Here is a 22,956-nt window from a genome sequence, read left to right as displayed (position 1 = left end):
GTTCAGGCCCCACATCAGGCTCTGTGCTGACAGCCTGGAGCCTGCTTCAGATTCTGTGTCTCCCTCTCTCTCTGTCCCTCCCCTGCTTGCTCTGTCTCTCAAAAATAAATAAATGTTAAAAAAAAAACCCTAATCTATTTGTATATTTGTTATAAATGAATTGGACCTGTAGTATGATTTTTTGCAGATATGAAATAGACCATTGTTTAATTTTTCATTTTTTTTAAAATTTTTTTTCCAACGTTTATTTATTTTTTTGGGGGACAGAGAGAGACAGAGCATGAACAGGGGAGGGGCAGAGAGAGAGGGAGACACAGAATCGGAAACAGGCTCCAGGCTCTGAGCCATCAGCCCAGAGCCTGAAGCGGGGCTCGAACTCCCGGACCGCGAGATCGTGACCTGGCTGAAGTCGGACCCTCAACCGACTGCACTACCCAGGCACCCCATAATTTTTCATTTTTTAAGTAGGCTCTGTGTCCAATGTGATGCCCAAACTCATGACCTAAGATTAAGAGGAAATAAAGACAATTATTAACTCCCCCTACCCAAAAAAAGGACATCTATAGAATTCTGATGACAGAACTACATGGTGAGAAAGTATCTCGTATCCAATCAATCCCTGTGCAGCTTCTCTGTCCTAAGTGTCTTTTAAAATCATTCCTTCTCTCCACCCTCACGGTCCTTTTTTTTTTTTATTTTGTTTATTTTGTTTATTTATTTTGCGAGAGAGGGTGGGGAGAGAGAGAGAGAGAGAGAGAGAGAGAGAGAGAGAGAGAGAGAAAGAGAGAGGAGAGAGAATCCCAAGCAGGCTCTGTGCTGTCAGCACAGAGCCCAATGCAGGGCTCGATCTTGCGAGCTGTGACGTCATGACCTGAGCTGAAATCAAGAGCCAGATGCTTAACCAACTGAGCCACCCAGGTGCCCCTCTCCACCCTCACTGTCTTAACTGTGGTCTTCATTTCCTTCCTGGACTAATATTATAAGCTTCTACCTATTTTCCCTCCTCCTGATTCCTCCCCTCCAAGCCATCCCACACACAAAGCTTCTAAATCACAGGTTTATGTGGGATAAGCAGTGATCTGGAGGCCCCTGACAATGTCTCTTCCTGCTGTCCCAATGCAGCATATTGACACTGGAAAGGAAAAGGAAAGATGGATGAGGCAGACTGTGTTAAGCATGGCTAAAACATGTTCCCTCAATGGATATGGCAGAAGGAGAGGAAGAAATAAAAAGCCACTCTGAAGATCACTAAGGTAAAATGAACTATTCACTTATAAGAGACTCCACGGGCATACTCACGTCATTATTACTCTCTAGGAGTTAGAAATATCTGTACGGCGTTAGTAAGAACCTAATGTCGGCAAGACCCCCCCTTTTTTTTTAAGATTTATTTATTGTTGAGAGAGCATGGGGTGGGGAGGGGCAGAAAGAGGGAGACAGAGGATCCAAAGCGGGCTCTGTGCGGACAAGCTGACAGTAGAGAGCCTGACGTGGGGCTCGAACTCATGAACTGTGAGATCGTGACCTGAGCGGAAGTTGGATGCTCAACCGACTGAGCCACCCAGGTGCCTGAAGACCCTACATCTTAAGTAGTATTAAATTGATTGCTATTTTACCTGACAGAGAAAGCCAACTTTAAAAAAAAATGACTATGAAGCATCATTGGAACAGAATACAGACACATAGCAGCACTTGTCAATTAATGTTTTCCCTCCAGATAAGGGGCAAGAAATGCACAAAATTCAAACATCATGCTTGGCAAGTTTTTCATATTAGAAAAATTTAAGCGTCCAGATTGTAAAGACCACATGGACCACTTGTGTTGCCCCTGTTTGTATATATGGGGTGAGGAGCACTGACTTAGAGCTCTATCAAAAGATGAACAAGAACTCCTCTGGCCTTAAGCATGGCTCCCTCTGGGAACTCTAAAAGCCCATGTTACACTTAAAAAGGCAAAATGACACTAAAAGGGCAGGAGGGGTAGGAGAGAGAGTCACTCATCACCAATACGGACTCTGAGAGTCAAACAACAAGAAAACCAGAAAAATTAACTTGGGATTTCTGCTCACTTGTGTATGATCATAGCTGCTGTAGAACGTCTAAATTTGTTGTTAGAAAGAAGCATTGTTAAAACTACTTTATCCTCACCAGCAGTTGAAATAATAGGTGGAGAACGCTTTGCTTGTTGTGTATCGAACAATCATACCCCAAAGGAGATGCTCGGCTAACCCGCACACCCGACGTCACCTCTCAATTAGCCACTCTTCACATGCTTCCTCCCACCATGGGTCACCTGATCTCAATCCTTACCCAATGTCTTCGTTTATTATTATACTGGCAACAACCTGCTTATTAAATAGCCTCCAAGAAGAGAATTCCCAGTGGCCAGGTTCCTAACATGTGTTTCTATACATTTTTAAGAATTTGATCATCGGGCAGCCTGGCTGGCTCAGTCAGGAAAGCATGCAACGCCTGGTCTCAGGGTCATGAGTTCAAGCCCCACATTGGGGGTAGAGTTTACTTAAAAAAATAAATAAAATAAATGTAGGCTCTCTTTTATAAAACATCTGACTATCATCAAAAGCCTCATAGTCATCAGTTTTAGCCTTCTATTTTCAAGGATCTGAAGTAGGGTAAAAAGGGATCACTTCTTCTAGATCACAGAATGAGAAGAACAGAGAAAAAGAGCGGCAAATCGATAAGGGAAAGGGTAAAAGGAAGGAGAAACAGGAATGACAAAAAGGCAGGAGAACTGGGGGCTGGGTTTTCTGAGAGCCCAACATTTGTTTCCCAGGAATCCAATGGTTTCCAGGTGCATTCTGGGCTAAGCCTCCCAGTCTTCACCACTGTAAAGTCAGGAGAGGAAAACCTGATCTTTTTACTCACAGTGCTGTGGCTCCGCGTGTTGGGACCCAGCTACACCCTCCCCCTTCCTTTGATTCCCAGCCTTACCGAACAACTTAGAAAAGTAAAAAGTCTGCAAAACAGCTGTAGGGAACTGCATTCGGAGCCAGCAGGCCACACTGAGAAAGACAGGCACACACTTCATTTTGGAATGTACAGGAATAAGACTGATTGGTTCATTTCCATATGCCAGAGGCTTTCCTTTCTTTTTTCTTTTTTCCTCTCCTTCATTTTATTATTTTATTTTATTTTATTTTGCAAATACACTCTCGGATATCACTGTCCAGAAGTTGCGATTCATAGGCAAGGATTTAGTACTCAGTCTGTTGCAAATCAAAGTACAATTACTTCTCTGTCCCAAAGTTCAACTTTCTTTGTTTCCCTCACCAGTTCTGATTTCCTGTAGCTGACTGGCTCCAATGCAAGAATGAAGTAATTTCTTTCCTCTGTGATTTATTTTCTGACGATAAGTAAGCAAAAATACTATAAAGAAAGGAAGAAAGCATGATTCACAATGAATCCTTCTCAAAAACACAACTCCGGAGTGACAGAGCAGGTAAAACAGAGTAGTGTGTATCAAGAAACTTGAGAATCAAACTGCATGTTCATATCTAAAGATAATAGGCTTTTTAGTAAAGCTACAGGCCAGGTACATAACGCTAAAAGCTTTACATGCATTATCTCATTTAATCCCGAGAACTATTTTGCACAGGAAGGCTCATCCACATTTTATAGATGAAGAAACTGAGGTTTCTACAGGGTAAAACACCTGCCAAAGGATGCATGGCGAATAAAATGGCAGGTTTTTAAACCTGTGGAAACCTCAGTTTCTTGCCAGCACTGTTTTGCCTCCAAAGACCACTATGCAAGGCCCGTTCCCCAGGGTGTACAATGCTTAGACAAAAAAGCCTGTTGCCTGGAAATGCACACAGGATTGCTATATGCTATCAACTAGAGCTGAACAACAAATCCTTTTTGTTACAATCTTATCTTAAATCTCTTTTAAATGCACTCATCTCTTCACGTTATTAAGTAAAATAGGATCAACCTAACTGCACGTTTCTTAAGAGGTTAAGGATCTGTAGTGTTTTCCAATAATCACGAGTGAGTTTTTTTCTACTTCCTTTGTTTGTTTTTAGCTATAGATCCCTGCAAGAACTTCCTAAGGAGTATAATGGTATCTACTGATCGCTAGCTTAAGTGAGGTACACAATGTACAGGGAGCCTGCCCGATACATATACAAAATTCTACTGAAGGATTAAGCTAGACTAGGGGAAAAAAAAGTGGTCTGAGGCTGAACCATACATCCCTGTATTTCAATGAACTTCACTTTGGAGATGCTTTATCCAGGGATGCTATGGTATATTCATTCACTGGACAGAAATCTACTTCATGCCATGCTACGAGCTGGAGGATACATGTGTGAGCCAAAGACACAACCCTGCCTTTAACATTAGTCTGGTCTGGCGTAAAAAACAGCACCATGCAAGCAACTCATCACACGTGCACTGTAAGGGTGTTCATGAGATCATTGGGAAGATTCTTCCCCCAAACCCCAGGAGACATTTCTGTCTGGTGCTTGGCTCAAAGGTAGTAGTTCTGTAAAATAACTGATCCGTTTTTGATATCATGGACACCCTACACTTCAGAACTAACGAAGCCTACTCTCTTTGCTGTCGAAAAACGCCGGGCCCACTTTGGCCCACTCATGGTCTGTGAGGGACAACATTTTACAACGGTCTCATTCTTAATTCAGCTGATATCCCCAACCTTTTTCTTTCCCTTTCTTTCTCAGCTACTTCTAATTTCAATCTTATATTTTTTGTTTCCTCAGTCTTGTGGGAGGAAAGGTATAGTAGAAATAAGTAAATGAAAATATACACATGAAAATTTTAGGAAAGTAGAGTAATATATGCTGACTCCCAAAACTCCAAAAATTGACTTTCTGGATATTTCTTTAAATCCCTACTAAGAACTGCTTTTATTTTTTTCCTATCTTAAATTTTAAGCTTCTGGGAGGTTGGGGGGGTGGGGAACTGATGGAGAATATTTATTTGAAGTCTAGCTGTGTTCTTTTTTTTTTTTTTAATGTTTATTTATTCATTTATTTTTGGGAGACAGAGACAGAGAACACAAGTGGGCAGAGAGAGAGAATCCCAAGCAGACTCCATGCTGTCAGTGCAGGGTCCAGTATTGGGCTCAAATGTGGGGCTCAGACTCACAAACCATGAGGTCATGACCTCAGCTGAGATCCAGAGTCAGATGAGTAACCAGCTGAGCCACCCACGCACCCCCTGGCTGTGTTCTTTTTAACTATGTAAGGTCTGAAGGTAGAAAGCAACCATTTATAAATGAGAATACCCCCAAAGGCCAATGACATACACAGACCTTGCTCTAGTGACTAGGTGACACTATATAAAAATTGAATTATATAAAAAGTGAATTTACTTTAAGTGAATCAAAATGCATTTCTATTGTTACCAGCTCTAGATTTAGGGTATCAGGTCATTAAGCTTTCTCCAAATGATTTCATATTAAGTACTTTTTTTTTTTTTTTTTGAGGTAGGGAGGGGCAGTGAAAGAAGGAGAGAATCTCAAATAGGATCCACGCTCAGTGCAGAGTCGGATGCAAGGCTCGATCCCACAATCATGAGATCATGACCTGAGCAAAATCAAGAGTTGGATGCTTAACCGACTGAGCCACCAGGAGTCCCAAGCTCTCATCAAGCTTTCATCTAATACAGAGCCAACTGCAGCCCAAATTCTAGTTCTCATTTGGAAGATGAGATCTACAGCTGAAAATGATTTGCCACTTTATACAGAGGTTAAAAATGACATCTTTTCAAATTTGCTTTTATTTAAACATTTTTTTAAACATTTATTTATTTTTGAGAGACAGAGACAGAGCACGAGCAGGACAGGGGTAGGGAGAGAGGGAGACACAGAATCCAAAGCAGGCTCCAGGCTCTGAGCTGTAGCACAGAGTCTCATGCGGGGCTCAAACCCACAAACTATGAGATCATGACCTGAGCTGAAGTCAGACACTTAACTGACTGAGCCACCCAGGGGCCCCTGAATTTGATTTTTAGAACTAAGTTAAGAACAAACTTAAATTATTCTGCTACTTTTACTACTATGAAGAAGTCAGAAGAACCAAGGAGAGTGTGAGAGAGAATGTGGCATCTCTGCAAAGGCACATACAGCACACAGACAGGACTCATCTTTCTGTGCAGCCCACGCATTGGGGTACTGGGAGACCCACGCAAGTATGATGCTAAGAGAAGAAAGAAGTTTTGCACGCTCTTGTTTTTCAATCACTACCACCCTTGGGATCAATCTTTCAGACTCCCTTTGTACTTTATGGTATGCATTATATAAAATGGACACGTAACAGTTATATCAGTATAATTATATTAGTATTATATATTATATCAAACATATAATTATATATTATACAGAATATTATATATTATATCAGTATAATTAGATAGTATTTTCCTGTAACTTTTCTTTTACGATGGCCCCAAAGCCTTAAATAAGTGAATATAGAGATGTTACCTTTTAGCTCTTTACCTACAAAATACTCAACTGAAAAATAAACCACATTAAGAAACTTATATGCATGTACACCTCAGATGTACTTCTTCTTAATACCAGATAAAAGACACACCACCATTATGTTCCCCTAAGCCTTCTTCGTTGGCGTTACCTTCAGATTCTTACAGGCGTAAGAAAAGGGCCCAGGGGAGCATCACTGAGCATTTTAATGGAACAAGGCCAAAAGGAAAACTTTGTGAATTAAACAGATGTTCTAGTTTAGAAAGTCATTTGAACAATGAGTAAAATCTCCAAATAAATTTCAAACACGGGGGCGCCTGGGTGGCTCAGTCAGTTAAGCGTCCAATCAGGTCATGATCTCGTGGTTTGTGGGATCAAGCCCTTGTCAGTGTGTGAGCTGACAGTGCGGAGCCTGCTTGGGATTCTCTCTCTTCCTCTCTCTCTGCTCCTCCACTGCTTGTGCATACTCTCTCCCTCTCAAATTTAAATAAACATTAAACAAACAAACAAACAAGAAAGGGCACCTGGGTGGTTCAGTCAGTTAAGTGTCAGCTCTTGACTTCAGCTCAGGTCACGATCTCACGGTTTGTGGGTTCAAGCCCCACATCAGGCTCTGTGCTAACAGTGCAGAGCCAGCTTGGCATTTTCTCTCTCTCCCTCTTTTTCTACCCTTCCCCATCTTGTGTGCTTTCTCTCTCTCTCTCTCAAAATAAATAAACTTTTTTTAAAAAGAAAAGAAAAACAGCTTTATAGGCAACAGTTTTTTTTTCCTAAATAAAGTATTTAATGGTTGCCATTTTAGCCAATGGCACAATGTCAAATGAGTAATTATAACATTTGATAATATAATCTCATAGTTCAAATATCAAATAAATTTCACACATATTTTGTTTTCTTTCTTGGTGTCAGGAATAGAGTAAACTCAGTTAATTAAAATCAAAATCAGAAACAACTGCATACATGGCTCAATTTTGAAACAAACCAAATAAAAAGGTTGTTTCCAACCTAAAATATTATAAGCTTCAAAATGATTATACACACCTAACAACGAATCTTAAAAAGTCAGCTCTGATATGGATTTAACACCAGGTCTTCCGTAATGTTCTTCATTAAGAAATTCCAGAAAACCCTTCAAACTCTATAAGCAAACAGCATTCTTGATGATACTGGCAGAAATTTGGGAAGAATTAAATTTCATTACCATATTGACTGAATTCAGGAAGCTTGCAAATGACCATTTTTCACCCCTGTGATGTGTGGGATATAACTCATCACAGCATTATATGTATTCACTGATTTTTTTCTAAGCATTTAAAAATGAGCTGTCTATAGCCCTATAAAAAAGTAGCAGCCTCTGTAATTTTAAAAGGATATTTCATATAATTTGTATTTTTTTGGTGCAATTATACCATGAATATGCATTAAAACACAGTTTAAGTATGCAAGTGATGAATCATAGGAATCTACCCCCAAAACCAAGAGCACACTGTATACACTGTATATGAGCCAACCTCACAATAAATTATATTAAAAATAAATAAATAAAATAAAAATGTGCTAACAGCAAAAAAGAAAACAAAAAAACCACAAAAACAAAAAACACAGTTCAAGTAAGAATACCCACAGGATCCCTAATCAACTCATTGCCTATCTTTCTGACAGCAGGTAGACACATTCACTATAAACAAATAAAATAAATTTAAGCTAATCAACAAGGAAGTAGTAAGTTTGTTTTCAAATCTTGGAAATCTGAAGTAAATTATTATGTAATTAGAATTCCTCACATAATTACACAACACTGGTTTTCCTAATGTTGGTAGTTCTTGGATAAGTATAGTTTGGTAGTTATTGGATAAGATCTTGTTTATAAATTGCCAGTTAATCCTATCACATTCATTTTTAGCTCCTAATTGTCATAAAATGTAAAGAGATCTTAACTGGCTAACTCTTGTTGGCAAAAGTCTTAACCACTTGGGGCTCAAGCAAAATCTAAAGCCAGATGACCGTAATACATGCTTGTTAAACAGGGGGGAAAGAATTCTCAACAATTGAGATGATGGTATTTACTCAATTCAACAAATTATGTTTTCTTTGGCTAGGCTGTAGCTAAATATTTTCCTGCTAACTTTAAACATGGACGTTACTGGGTCTTTTGAAACTGTGGACCATTCATAAGCCGCTGACACCACAAATAACAAGCAACTCCTCCCCTCCACTCACACACACCTATGTGAAAATCTGACCTCTGAAATCTCATCTGAGTATAAATTCATTTCTTTAAATTACAGAGTTAATACAGTAAGAAGAAAAAGACAAAAATCTACCAACTAGGCTGAGCTGCCATCCTCTCCATGTAGTCTTTGGCCATGTCTCGAGCTTCAATGTTTTCAGGATACAGCACACAGAACATTGCCAAGGCGCCCAAGTTGTTGCCGTAAATTTCATTCCAGCGGGCGCTGTAGTCCTTGGGGTCCCAGGGAGGGAGGTACTCCAAGGGGCTGGACAGCATGGTGTGCACGGCCTCGGTAAGCCGGGCGGCAATGTGCTCATGGGAGCCCGCAGCCCTGAGCTGGAGCTCCGCCACCTCGTCCCTGGAGAAGAACAGCATCGGGTGGCTGTCGTAGTGGGCATTGGTGAAGGGAATCATGACTTCTGGGTTCTCGTCGGTGACGTAGGCTGACACAAAGCAAAACAAATATATGAAAAACACACTGGGAGCCCCCCGTGTGTGAGTCCTCATCGTGGCATCAGATCTCCAAGTCTCCAAGGCAGCCAAACCATCTTCGAAAGATCCTACATGAGGAAAAAGGAAGAAAAGGGTATGTCAACCAGGGGAACATGACCAATAGGAAACACAACTTTGCTTGTATTATGAGGTCTAAATATCTAAAAAATAAAGCTTATGGATTTAGGTTTTTTTAAAAAATGCAACAAAAATCTGAGCTAGGAAGAGACTTACTAAAACCTAATAATTTAGTCACGGGAATAAAAGGTACAACATAATAGGTAATACGGTCAATGATATTATGATAGCGTTGCATGGTGACAGATGGTAGCTACGTTTGTGGTGAGCACAGCATAATGTCCAAAACTGCCAAGTCACTAAGTTGTTCACCTGAAACTAATGTAACACTGTGTCTCAACCATACTTAAATAAAAATAATCTAATTTTATTAATTAATCAATTAAACAGGATACATCAGATATATATTCACTGAGGGAAACAGAACTTTGGACTTGGGGAAACCACGTAATATATTTGCTCAAGCAGGGAAGAAAAACTCTCCTTGGTATTTTTCTCACACTTTGTCATACAAAAAAAGTTTAGATTTTATGGTATTTTTTAGACATTAATATGAAAACCACAGTAACCAAAAGCTGGTGGTGAAATGTTGTCTGGGAATCTGAATGGACATTAGGAAAGAAGAAAAATCCTGTCTTTCCTTTTTTCTTTTTTTAAGTAGGCCTCACCCCCAGTGTGGAGCCCAATGCAGGGCTTGAATTCACGACCCTGAGATCAAGACTTGAGCTCGGATCAAGAGCCGGATGCTTAACCCACTGAGCCACCCAGGCATCCTAATCCTGTCTTTCTTCATATAGGCTCCTTTACTCTGGCCTCTCCCAGCTTCCTAACAATCTGCATTCTAAAGCAGGGATTAGGATCAATACATCTGTAAGAATGTGAGCAGACAAAATATTACGAGTAAGGCTATATTCTCTTTGTGTCAGCAGAAGGTGGGGACGGAGAAGACAAAGCAGGGTAAACCGTCAGCCAAGCCCTTGCAATCCCTGGGCTGACATCAGCCAAGTATGCAGTGAAAGACCAGACAAGGAGCTGCTGGGACTAGAAACTGACAGGCCTTCACTCAGAAAATAAAACCCCAGAATCAAAAGGCTGAAAGAACATGTGTGCATTTTCCCCTTATTATTTGACACTGCTGCCCACTTTTTCATTTTGCACATGGGATTTTGGTATGTCATCCAGTAAGTCAGACATTGAAACCAAGCTCATATTTTCTTAACCACTTAACTTTCTTAAAAACCCTTTTTTCAGTGGCACAGGTTAAAAGAACGTCTTTCAAATACAAGAACATTTAAAAAAAGAGAGAAAAGAAAAAAGAAAACCTCAGCCTAGTCTATGTCCTACATCTGGGATAAAGCAGGCATAAAATCCCCCAGAGGAAAGTCAGGGAATTCTTAAAATTCTTCAGAGGGGAAAGGTTATAGAAAGCAGACCAGAAAAAGACAGTTTTATGTAAATAATGAACAGTAGTTTTCAATTATTAAAGAGAGAAACTGATGGAGAAAAATCAACCTCCCCAGCTGAACACAAACTATTTTTCCAAGGAAAAACTGCCTCATCAAATTCACAAGAAAGAAAACTAAAGATTTAACACACATTGGAGATCAATCCACACTCTCAGCTTGCTGTATCTCCAAGAAAAAGGCAATATGGCATCACTTATGGACACTGCCATTAATTCTAATATTCTTTATATTTCTGAATGTGTTTTAGACTATATGTATGAAATTCAATGGCAGCAATTTTGCAAAGCATTTTAGATGTATTTCAAGAGTAGAACTTGTGATGAATTAAAAAAAAATTTGGTATAGCCATGCTAAATAAAATATATGAAATAGAAATAACTCTTGGAATCTACTCATATTATGTCTAGCACCCAAAGCTTCACGGCGGCTGGCTAGACCCTTCAAGGTCAGAGGCCTGGCCAAAAGAAATAGTCCTCCGTGGTTATATCTGAGGAGGGGTGTGGTCTCTGGCAACACAGAGACATGGCTGGGTCTGAAGTCATGCTTAGTCCCCACTGCCCCCACCTCCACTCCGAGGCTTATTTTTTGCTCTTTTTCATTGAATATCCATGCAAACAATTAAAAAAAGAGCTTGCATATGTTAAATCCCCCAAAGTCTAAGGCTGGATGCAGTTACCAATGCAATTAACACTCTGGAGGTTTTAGGCACCCAGTGTGAGGATGGATTAGGAGTTTTTCCTTTGATGCTTAATTGAAGATCTTCTCTCAACTACTCATTTTTGAATGTGTAGCTCACGTTCTAGGTGTTTGTGAGGTGCTGGATTTTGCAGGGATGGCTAAGAACCCACTGGGAGACTAGAATTTGTCTTAGATCCTATACCAACATTCCCTAAACATAGCTACAGGCAGATTGGTTTTATTCTCTTCCTCCTCCTGTTATCCATACTATCCTCCTACTCAGGTCCAGAGTTACTGAGGTAGTGGGGCGCTCCAGAGGATCCCTTACAATGTAGGACTCATGTTGTGATCCCAGGCACTTCTGCCACATTGCGTCCAGTTACGTAGGTCATGGCTAAGTGTATTTAAACAAGAAGAGTTGCTCCTGAAGCACAGAACCTCATTAAGATGTTGTTTTGGGAATGATGCCATCTCAACATGCCAACTGTTGTTGAAAGTTCCCTAGTTATTGCTTCAAATTCACATGCGGGTATGAGGGCAGAAAGGCTGTGAGCTACCTACCACACATTTAAGACATTAATTCTTGTTGGAATACCATGTGGATCGATGCAGAACCCACAGAAATTCCACAGAACAATCACAAAGACTGCCTGAAAAGAAAGGACCACAGCGTTCATCGTGTCACAGACTATGTTGCCTTCTTATTACATTGCACTCAACCACCCAGCCTTCGCAGCTCTCCTGGTGATTAAGGCCTTTGTTGACCTACCCAAAGAGTTCATTTCTTCTGTATTTGGCACATCCTTGTATCACATGGAACTATTCTGGCGGTTTATATGCTGTGCCTCACAGAAGGTGGGACCATAGCTTCCTCTTTGTATCACAGGGCTTAACACTGTGCTTGACGAGGAAAAGGCAGCTCCTGATGCTGGCTGAACTGAATTAACCCTTGGGCTTAGGACTGGCAGAGTAGCTATCATCATTAAAAATGAGAAAGGAGAAACCTTATTCCCCCTTATTTGAAGCCAAAGCAAGTTTAGAATTTTTCAGAAAAAAATTCTGCTAGGAAACTTATAGAGGAAACAAACTATTTACAAGGCCTAGAAACTCCTGCAGCCTAAAAATAATTTTGAAAGAAAGATAAAAAAGAAAGAAATTAAACCTAATTAAAGCCTAACCCAAACTACTGAGGCTGATAACCTAAAAGGAGACGTCTACCATCTTAAGTCTGTCTAGAAAATTCCATTAAAAAGCCCCTATTTCTAGTCTTTGGGTTTCCTCTTTAAACTTCTACCTTCTGGGGGGCACTTGGGTGGTTCAGTTGGTTAAGCTCTGACCTTAGCTCACGTCATGATCTCACAATTCGTGGGTTCGAGCCCCTCATCAGGCTCTGCATTGACAGCTTGGAGCCTGGAGCCTGCTTCAGATTCTGTGTCTCCTCACTCTCTCTGCCCCTCCCCGACTTGTGTTCTCTGTCTCTGTCTCTCTCTCTAAAAAATAAATACGTATTGGGGCGCCTGGGTGGCGCAGTTGGTTAAGCGTCCGACTTCAGCCAGGTCACGATCTCGCGGTCCGTGAGTTCGAGCCCCGCGTCGGGCTCTGGGCTGATGGCTCAGGGCCTGGAGCCTGTTTCCGATTCTGTGTCTCCCTCTCTCTCTGCCCCTCCCCCGTTCATGCTCTGTCTCTCTCTGTCCCAAAAATAAATAAACGTTGAAAAAAAAATACGTATTAAAGAAATTATTTTAATATATACATATTTAAACTTCTACCTTCAGCATTCTGTGTACCACTCTGTGAAGAGTTGGAATAACATGAAAGGAGCATTTCTCAAGATAATTTTAGGTAGACCACAGATGGACAGGTTTTATGCCAACTTATTTCAATGTATGTTAGGAAAAACTATAACTAGTACATCTAACCTGAAGTTTTAACAGCAGATATAAAATTCCTATTTACAACAAATTTAAGTTTAAAAGTTTATATTAAAAAAAAGTAAATAGATAAGGCAAAAATTGTTGAAGGTGATAGCTGAATGACTACTGGAAGATGTTGAAATGCTGAGTAAAACAATGGCCACTGAGTTTACCAGAATGGCCAACTAGAAGGCATCTAGGGGGCTCAGTATGTTATGCGTCCGACTTTGGCTCAGGTCATGATCTCACAGTTCCTGAATTCGAGCCCCGTGTTGGCCTGTGGGCTGACAGCTCAGAGCACACACACACACACACACACACACACACACACACACGCATGCACATGCACGCGCGCACACACACACACACACACACACACACACACACACACTCATTCACACACAGACACACGCTGGACAAGTCTATACTTTCAGAGGTCTGTGGATGATCTCTCAAGCCATTCTCCCCCCAGTTCAGTGTGTTGCAGACACAGCAGAGCACTGTCAACTCCCTTCAATCTTCAGGCTGCATTTGGCCCAGCTCAGAGCATAGCATTTTCAATACGGCAAAATCACGAGCAACCCTCAGCAGGTGCCACTAATATTTCAGTCTACCCATAGTTCAATTCTCAGGATAGTTCTGAATGACTCTACTGAGCCTCATTTCCCCTAAAAGTCTTTCTCTTCTCCTATAACACACTGACTTTCCTTATCCAGCTTTTCTTCCCATTCTTTTGTCTCACTCAACACAGCTCGGAAAGGAAAACATTCCTAAATTTTGACCTAATCAATGACTGTAATATACTGTAGTCATTTAAGAATTAACCTGTCACTACCAGATAATTGAGACAGCAATTTAATCATCTCCACCCTGCTTATATCAGTAGCAGTCCAAAGTTTGACATTATGCTTAGGCCAAGCCAAATAACACAACAGGTGTCTAAGAGGATGCCTGAATTCTAATTGTTTTAAGTAGGTCCTCACAAAGCAACAATAAGCCTAAAATTATTTTGCTTTAATCCTGGTTCCAACAATCCACTGCAGCTGTTATGGTTACTGACACACAGAGAAATTTTGTGTAAAATGCTTTTCACACATTTGATCTTTAATTTATAATAACTTAATATTACAAACAGTATTTAGAGTTAGTGTCTACTGATTCTCTAACAGTATCTTACAGGCAAAACTAGAACCCAATCTCTTAAATAAGCCAACATTCTTTTCTTTAATGAAATTTTTAACAATATTCAGTGACATTAAAAGTTCCATTTTTGCCATCCTTACACAAAGAAAGCACAGAAAGAATATGCCGAGAAGAAAAAGAACTAGAAACTAGACTAGTAACATCGAGTTTCAAAAATGAAGGTTTCCAAATGGTCTGGGACAGTTTATAAATGAAACACATGATGATACAAAAGGTCTTTCAATTTCCTTGGCTTCAGAAAATGTAGAAAGTATAAGGATTGAAGACTGAGATTACCCTGTAGAAAGTAAAACATGTCCCAAATTAAGATGGATTAAAAACACTCTTACATTATGATTAACACCGGGCATGGAGCTGGGCAGACATGAGTATAAACCCCTGCTCTGCTGTCTGCTAGTTTTGATCAACTGACTCCTGCTCTCAAAGTCTCCATTCTCTCATCCATCACTTCACAGAGTGATTAAATATTATGTGATGCACTTCACATAGAACCTGACATGAAGGAAGGGCTCTATAAATAATTTTTCTAATGTTTATTTATTTTTGAGGGTGGGGAGAGAGACAAGGAGACATAATCTGAAACAGACTCCAGGCTCTGAGCTGTCAGCACAGAGCCTGACACAGGTCTCGAACCCAGGAACTGAGATCATGACCTGAGCCGAAGTCAGACGCTTAACCGACTGAGCCACCAGGCACCCCAGAGCTCTATAAATATTTTTAATAAAAGGGAAGAAGTTTGGGGCATGCAAGGTTATATTAATCCATCCATAAAAGTTTTTTTGAAAGAAAAAGGAGCAAAAGAAGGAGAATCACAGATATTAACTGACTGAGCAAGGTCGAGCACTTGTTAGAAACTTAGCTGAAACTTGGGGCGCCTGGGTGGCTCAGTCGGTTGAGCGTCCGACTTCAGCCAGGTCACGATCTCGCGGTCCGGGAGTTCGAGCCCCGCGTCAGGCTCTGGGCTGATGGCTCAGAGCCTGGAGCCTGTTTCCAATTCTGTGTCTCCCTCTCTCTCTGCCCCTCACCTATTCATGCTCTGTCTCTCTCTGTCTCAAAAATAAATAAACATTAAAAAAAAATTAAAAAAAAAAAAAAGAAACTTAGCTGAAACTCAAACACAATGCTCCTGACTCTAACACATATTTCATTAGCTCGCTCAATACTCACTGGAAAAGAATGAATATAACCCTTGAGATTTTTAAGTACTGGGCAGGGGTTTGGCCCTCAAAGAAAAGAATAATGATTAAATAAATGATTATCTGAGTTTGACTGCCTCCCAAGGTCTGTAATTCTTGGGTGTATAAAAGGTGACTGCTTCTTACTGTATTCTTTCAAAAGAGCCAGTATATAACAGGGACTAGAAAAGAAAATCTCTGGCTGGGGAGTGTTTCCTAGTAACAAATTTATATGACTGAAGGGATGCATGAGTACTTGGGAGACATCTGTTGCCACTGCCTGAGTTGATAAGACCCTAACCTCAAGGGTCTGCTGTTGGCTCAGGCAATGTCATCAGTATTCCAGCTGATCATCCTGGGATGTGCTATCTGATGATGATAAAACTAAAACCCTTCTCTCCCAGGGTATCAGTGCATTCATTCATAAGAAATACAACCATCAGTCAGATTGGGAGATATTTTCTGACTTTATCAGAAATGTACACAAGGAGTAAAATTATTAGATAATTGCTGGGGGAGAGGCCCTGGGATTGGGGTAACTCAACCAGTTAAGAGCATAATTTGCTTGAAAGGAGGCTGTGTTGTCAGCATTTATCACAGATGCCCTTGGGGTATCATTAAGAACAAACATTTTTTAATTGAATCATTTAGGAAAGAAGAGCAAAATATACATGTCCCACAGCTCCTGCCACCAAACCCATCAAGCTCAGCTCAAGAGTACTGGCTCCAGTTTGCCCAAGCCAATGGATGGGCCCAGCAGTCAGTTAGTTACGTGATTAGGACAAATACCTCCCACAGTAGAACTGGATGTGCCCATATCCATGAAGGGCTAAAGCAGAACTGCTGACCAGACAACAGAACACTCTTCCTTGGAAAATGTATACACACTGTAGACGTCAGCAATTCTTTCTCGTGTGTTCTTCCACTGAAAACCAAGTTCCCTCATTTTTAGGCCTCTAATTGGGTTTTAGGCAACTCTGATGCCCTGAGAGCACTAACGTATTGTAACAGAGCCGCACATTTCCTTCTCTGATCTATTTTGGGATTTAACTCTCAGAGAAACCTATTTCCAAGTATTTGAGAAACAACTTGCTGTGGTCTCACACACACTACTCCACTGTTTCCACGGATTTTTTAACTAACGGAATGTACATATTTTTAAGGTTCTCCTTACTTGTCTATTTCAATTTTTATTAAATGTATAATTTGGATAATTTTTTGAAAAATAATTTTACCTCAATATCAAAATAAAACCTTATATGTCCTTCATAAATTTCTGTAGTGAAATAAATCTAACATTATTCTTACATACATCAAATCCTAAGAAAACATATGGTTTTGGTACTATACAATCATTCCCTAAAATTATACTCCCTGATGTGTAAAGCCTATAGACTCAGCCAAAAAAGAAAAATTTAAAACCAAGGGCTCTTAATCAAATTGAAAGTTCCTTTTACTGAGGGCTTATTGTTTTCCTTATTTAGGATGAAATGAAATATATCTCCCCAAAAAGTCATTTCTAAACAAAAATCCACGATATGAAATTACAGCATATGGAACCCCTAAGAATTTACACACGCTACTGAGGGAGTAATTACAACCCTGAACCCACACAGCAAAACCACACCATGTATAATCATGGCACACATCACCTTCATGCTCAGCACTGGAGGAACTTGAAGTTAGGTTTGTAAGTTAAGTGCAGCTCTGTGCAGTCCAACACTGTCCCCAGGAAAGTGTTTGTGAAGATAACACATTTCCTCACAATATAATCTGGACCTCACTTCTTTCTTAGGCCAACAATGATAACTATAACTTTCTTCTGTGAGAATGGTTAACCGAAATTATGTTTAAAATGAAGGCTCCAGATCCCATTCACCAGAGGGCTACTTGAGTAAGTAATTTAGTGGTTCTCAAACTGAAGGCATCATTTAGCAGTAGAGTTCTGTCTGCCTGGTGCACCTTACTACAAAACTAAGAACCATTAAGGTCCAGCTTTCGGGGCACCTGGCTGGCTCAGTTGGTAGAGTACGTGACTCTCGATCTCAGAGTTGTGAGTTCAAGCCCCATGATGGGCATAGAGCTTACTTTAAAAAACAAATAAATGAAGGTACTACCTAAATAAATAAGCAAATAAGTCAGATCCAGCTTTTGAGAGCATGGCTGTCTTACAGAAAATAGAAAGAAAGTAAAATCTGTACTTTCACGGAGGCAAAGTGAAAGCAGGGTAGAGGTGTGGTGGAGGATCTACAAATCACTTGGGAGAACACTGAAGTAGCTAATTTTGCTTACAAAGAGGAAATGAAATGGTTATACTTTTTTAAAAGTTGTACTTATTTAAGTAATCTCTGCATCCATTGTGGGGCTCAAACTCATGACCCTGAGACCAAGAGTTGCATGCTCCTCTGACTGAGCCAGCCAGGAGTCCCGAAACGGTTCTACTTTCTAAGCTATAAATCAGTTGTAGTTTATCTAGCAGTCTAACAACTGGACATCTTCTAATTGGTACCTCTTCATTACAATTTTGATTTTCTTTAAAAAATTTTTTTTCACGTTCATTTAATTTTGAGAGAGAGAGACAGACAGTGTGCGAGCAGGAGAGGGGCAGAGAGAGAGGGAGACACAGAATCCGAACCAGGCTCCAGGCTCTGAGCTGTCAGCACAGAGCCCGATGCAGGGCTTGAACTCATGAACCATGAGATCATGACCTGAGCCGAAGTTGGACACTTAACCAACTGAGCTACCCAGGCACCCCTTGATTGATTTTAATGATGGTATTGGAATACCATATCCTATAGTATTTTCAGAACTTTTTACTCTGATACTATTTTCAGAATAATATAATGCTGAGTATAATTAACTGTATTTCTTTTTGGTATTCCAAAACTTTTAAGAAGTAGTAACTTATGAACATGAAGTTTTCCAATGCACTTTTTTCCACAACTGGAATATCCATGTAGGGGCTAAGAATTACTTATAAACATTAATTAATTAACTCAGTTATGTACTGAGCAGCTATTAAGTCAAAGAACCATGCTAGGCATGGGGTAAAAACTAAACAAGACGGGTGCCCAGGTGGCTCAGTTGGTTGAGTCACTGACTCTTGATTTGGGTTGGGGTCACGATTCCCGCGTTGTGGGATCAATCCCCACACCAGGCTCTGTACTGAGTGTGGAGTCTGCTTAACATTCTCTCTCTTTCAGGGCACCTACGTGGCTCAGTCGGTTCAGCTGTGAGTTCAAGCCCAGCATCAGGCTCACTGTTCTCAGTGCAGACCCCACTTCAGATCCTATGTCCCCCTCTCTCACTGTCCCTCCCCTGCTTGTGCTCTCTCTCTCTCTCTCTCAAAAATAAATAAACATTAAACAAAGATTCTCTCTCCCTCCTCTGCCCCTCTCCCCGCTGCTCACATACTCTCTCTTTCTAAAAAAACAAAAAACAAACCAAAAAAAGGTAAACAAGAAAAACTATGCTCTTCAATTAATAACTATAGGATAAAAATCTAAGAAAATGATGTTTCTGAGTTGTGTTTTTTTAACTGCAGAGCTTACATTACTCTGACAATAAAGATGAATAGAATTCTCCCTTTGTCCAACATAATTTATTTAACTGATGATTGACTATACCTGGTCCAAAAAGAAAATTAAAAATATTTTTTTTTTCCAAAATTTTTCTCAACAGTAAGTAACCAAAGCTTTCCTGGAAGGGTATGCAAAACCACCTATGGCCTTCCCAGCAATAGCTTTAACCATGAAAACACTCTTTTCTGGCATTACTAGCTAAAAATATAAAGCATAGAAAGGAAGATAAAGATACCGAAGCCCATGGCTGAATGCAACTGCATATAGCTTCAAATAACAATTAAACTAAACCATAAATACTCATGAAAACTAAAATACAATTTTTCTTCTTGCCATAGATTGATGAAGGCAGACTGGTGAGGTGGCTAAGAGGGGTATCAGAGTGGCCTTGGTTTACTGCTCTGTGACTCTGGACAAGTCAACTATAACTATCTAAAAACCTAGTCCCTTATTTCAAATGAAGATGAAAATAGTATTTGTGTCATATAACAGTTGGGGGATTAAATAACACCTATAAAGCATTTACCACTTTCTGGTAAGAGTTCCCCCAAAATACTTGTCCATCACCATTCACCTCAGAACATGGTTAGTGGCTGAGCACCTGGGTGGCTCAGTCATTAAGCATTTGACTGGCTCAGATCATGATTTCACAGTTCGTGAGTTCAAGTCCCACATCGGGTGTGCTCGAGCCCTGCTTAGGGTGAGCTTGAGCCCCGTTTCAGGTGAGCCCCACTACTCTCTCTTTCCTCCTCCCTCTCTCTTTCTGCCCTCCTGGTATATTCTCTTTCTCTCTCTCTCTCTCTCTCTCTCTCTCTCTCAATCTGGCTTTCACTCACTTGCACCTTCTCTCTCTCTCTCAAAAAAAAAAAAAAAAAAAGAAAAGAAAGGAAAGAACATGATTGGTGGCTGTGGGCACAAGTTGGAACCAGACTTCCAAGGTCTGAATGAATCGCAGCACCACCACAGCCCTAGCTATGCCCCTGTTTCCTCTTCTGTAAACTGGATAATACCTTCCTCATAGGGTTTCTGTGATCTTTAAGTAGCTGATTTACTTAAAACATTAAAAGGGTGTCTAGGATTTAGGAGGTGTTCTGTAAGTGCTAGCAGCCATCATCTTCTTATCGATGAGACTGCCAAGGTCAGTCCAACTGAGAGCAAGGGGGCCATGACAGCAGGAGGAAACGCTCACAGAACTAACACACGAAGAATGTTATTTTTAAAATAGGTACAATGCATTGTGTGTTCAGAATCTTGCAGAGTCATCAGGAGCCTAAAAATATCAAAATATTTTGACAAATATAAAGTATGTGAAGCCAAGAGGTTTCTCCTTCCTGCTCAACTGCACATTTATAATGTTTAGGCGACGTATTCCAAGTAACTGAACACATCTGAGAAGAAAAGAAATCTTCAAATCTAACACAATTTCTTCATCAACCAATATTTATATAGAGAGATAAAGCTTACAGATATACCATAATGACGCATGTGTTTACAGTCAGAAAAACATCCTAAACCTAGAAACCCCAGTCTTGATGAAATTTAAAAGATGAAAGGAATCACTTCTAAACCTAAATACAACTTCAAAAATCTGATGTTTGATTGAAATACATTTTCTACTTCCCCTAAATGGCAATATGCATTAACTTTCAGTTGATAATGTAATTCCTTGAATTTGTGGATAAAACTACCTTTAATTCTGTGACCAACGCTCCCCTTTGATTTTTATATGTGACTTCCTTTCTTACCATTTGTGATGGTTAATTTTATATGTCAACTTGACTGGCCATTTCTGGATCATCCGTGATGGGGTTTCCACAAAACTTAGCATTTGAGTAGACCAAGTAAACGAGACTGTCCTCTTTGATGTGGGTGAGCCTCAGTCAATCCACTGAGGGTCTGAACTGAACAAAAAGGTGGAGGAAGGGAGAATTCATTCTCATTCGTGTGCACACTCGCTCTCCTGCTCTCTTGTCTGCCCGCCTGCCTGAGCTGGGCCATCAGCCTTCTCCTGTCCCTGGACTGGGGTTACACAACCAGCTTTCCTCGGCTCCAGCTTGCAGACAGCAGTTCATGGAACTTCTCCAGAGTTGAATGAACCAATTCCTCTGCCTCGACATTAACTTCAGGGCTACCTTCTTCCTTTCCACCTCTTCCCTGATCTTAGTCAATACCACATGTACTTGCAGGTTCATTCTTCTAGTAAACTTCTGTATCTGCAAACTTCTGTGGAATGAGTCATGACATCAATTATAGATTCTCAGCCTAAGTACCACAAAACACATTTAACCTCTCACGTGTAATCTACTTAGTTTCACTCATTTATGAATTTAGCTAAGACTGTATATTTTGGGTATGTCCTTATATCATTCTCCTCCAAGATCAGGTCCTAGAGGTTTACCCTCTAATGATAATGACTCTAAGAAACACTAATACCATGTTCAAAGCCCTACCACACTATGCAGGAATGGGTTAACTCAATAGGCCTACTGCTCAAACCCTACAAAATTTCTAAGAAAGGCCTGTCTTCAGGATTGGCCCTTGTCTGGCTCATAGGAGATGGGCTCTGAGCCTTTGTAATATTTTGCCTGATAAAAAGCCTTTGTATACCTGAGGCCTCAGGCCATCTAGTACCCAACATGACCAGATGGTTTGTACTAACAATGTGACTTATGACAAACTCCTATCTTTGCTCTGAGGGGCTAGAGTCTGAAGAGCCGAAGTCAGCCAAGCAGGTGCTCCACATCTACATGACTGGACCCCAAGCTGGGGTGAGCTTCCCTGGCTGGCAACACTTTGCACCTGCTGTCCCATACTGTTGCCAGAGTACAATTCCACTGAGAGAGGACACCTGGAAGCCTGTGCCTGGTGTCTCCTGGACTTTGCCCCATGTACCATGTCCCTTTGCTGATTTTAATCTGTATCTTTGGCTTTGTTAAACCATATTCATGATTAAAACAGCTTCTTGTGAGTACTTTCTAGTGGATCACTGGGCCCAATGGTGGTCAGCGGGAAGCCCCCACCCAACCTTCTTTTTAGTCCAATCATCTAAATTCCCATTAGAATCATGAAAGTCTTGCCACACACTTTGCCCCATTAGAAAATGTGGTGATACTCTTCACCAAATCTTCTTTTCCACTCAACTTTTGCTGATTTTTTCTCCCCAGGAAAATGATTCTGTCTCTGTCCAAGGATGTTGCCGTTGAAGCACAGGACACAGCAGAATATACAGTGTTGTACTTACAGACCGCCTGAAAGCTTTAGGTAGTATCTAAAAAAAAAATACACAGGGGTGCCTGGGTGGCTCAGTCAGTTGAACATCGGACTTCGGTTCAGGTCATGATCTTGCGGTTCGTGAGTTCGAACCCCACATCAGGCTCTGTGCTGATAGCTCAGAGCCTGGAGCCCACTTTGGATTCTATGTCTCCCACTCTCTCAGCCCCTACCCTGTTCACACTGTCTGTCTCTCTCTCTCCAAAATAAATATTTAAAAATATTTAAAAAATAAAAAACGAAATACACAGAAGTTAGGCAAAAAGCTTAAAAGAATTTCATGGGAAAGTAATTTGCTGGCATCAAACCCATAATTCCAGCATAATCAAAATTAAAATTTCATTTACTGGATACATATATACATTCATGAGTATGTCTACTGAGTATATACTGCAGAGTGATGT

General features: G+C 40.5%; 1 protein-coding gene across 2 annotated transcripts in view; it reads right to left on the bottom strand.

The window, feature by feature from the left end:
- DSE (dermatan sulfate epimerase) overlaps positions 1-22,956 on the bottom strand; it is an 81,785-nt gene that overhangs the window by 44,526 nt on the left and 14,303 nt on the right. Inside the window, exon 2 of one of the 2 annotated variants that reach the window (XM_043592163.1) lies at positions 8,788-9,256. In XM_043592163.1, coding sequence (XP_043448098.1) covers positions 8,788-9,203 — 416 coding nt within the window. In that variant the 5' untranslated portion in view covers positions 9,204-9,256. Of the gene's footprint in view, positions 1-8,787; positions 9,257-22,956 lie in introns of those variants that run through there. The other variant, XM_043592164.1, reaches the window with a different exon arrangement.

Source organism: Prionailurus bengalensis, chromosome B2, assembly GCF_016509475.1.
Source record: "Prionailurus bengalensis isolate Pbe53 chromosome B2, Fcat_Pben_1.1_paternal_pri, whole genome shotgun sequence".
Lineage (NCBI taxonomy): Eukaryota > Metazoa > Chordata > Mammalia > Carnivora > Felidae > Prionailurus > Prionailurus bengalensis.
This window is presented reverse-complemented; position numbering and strand designations above follow the sequence as displayed.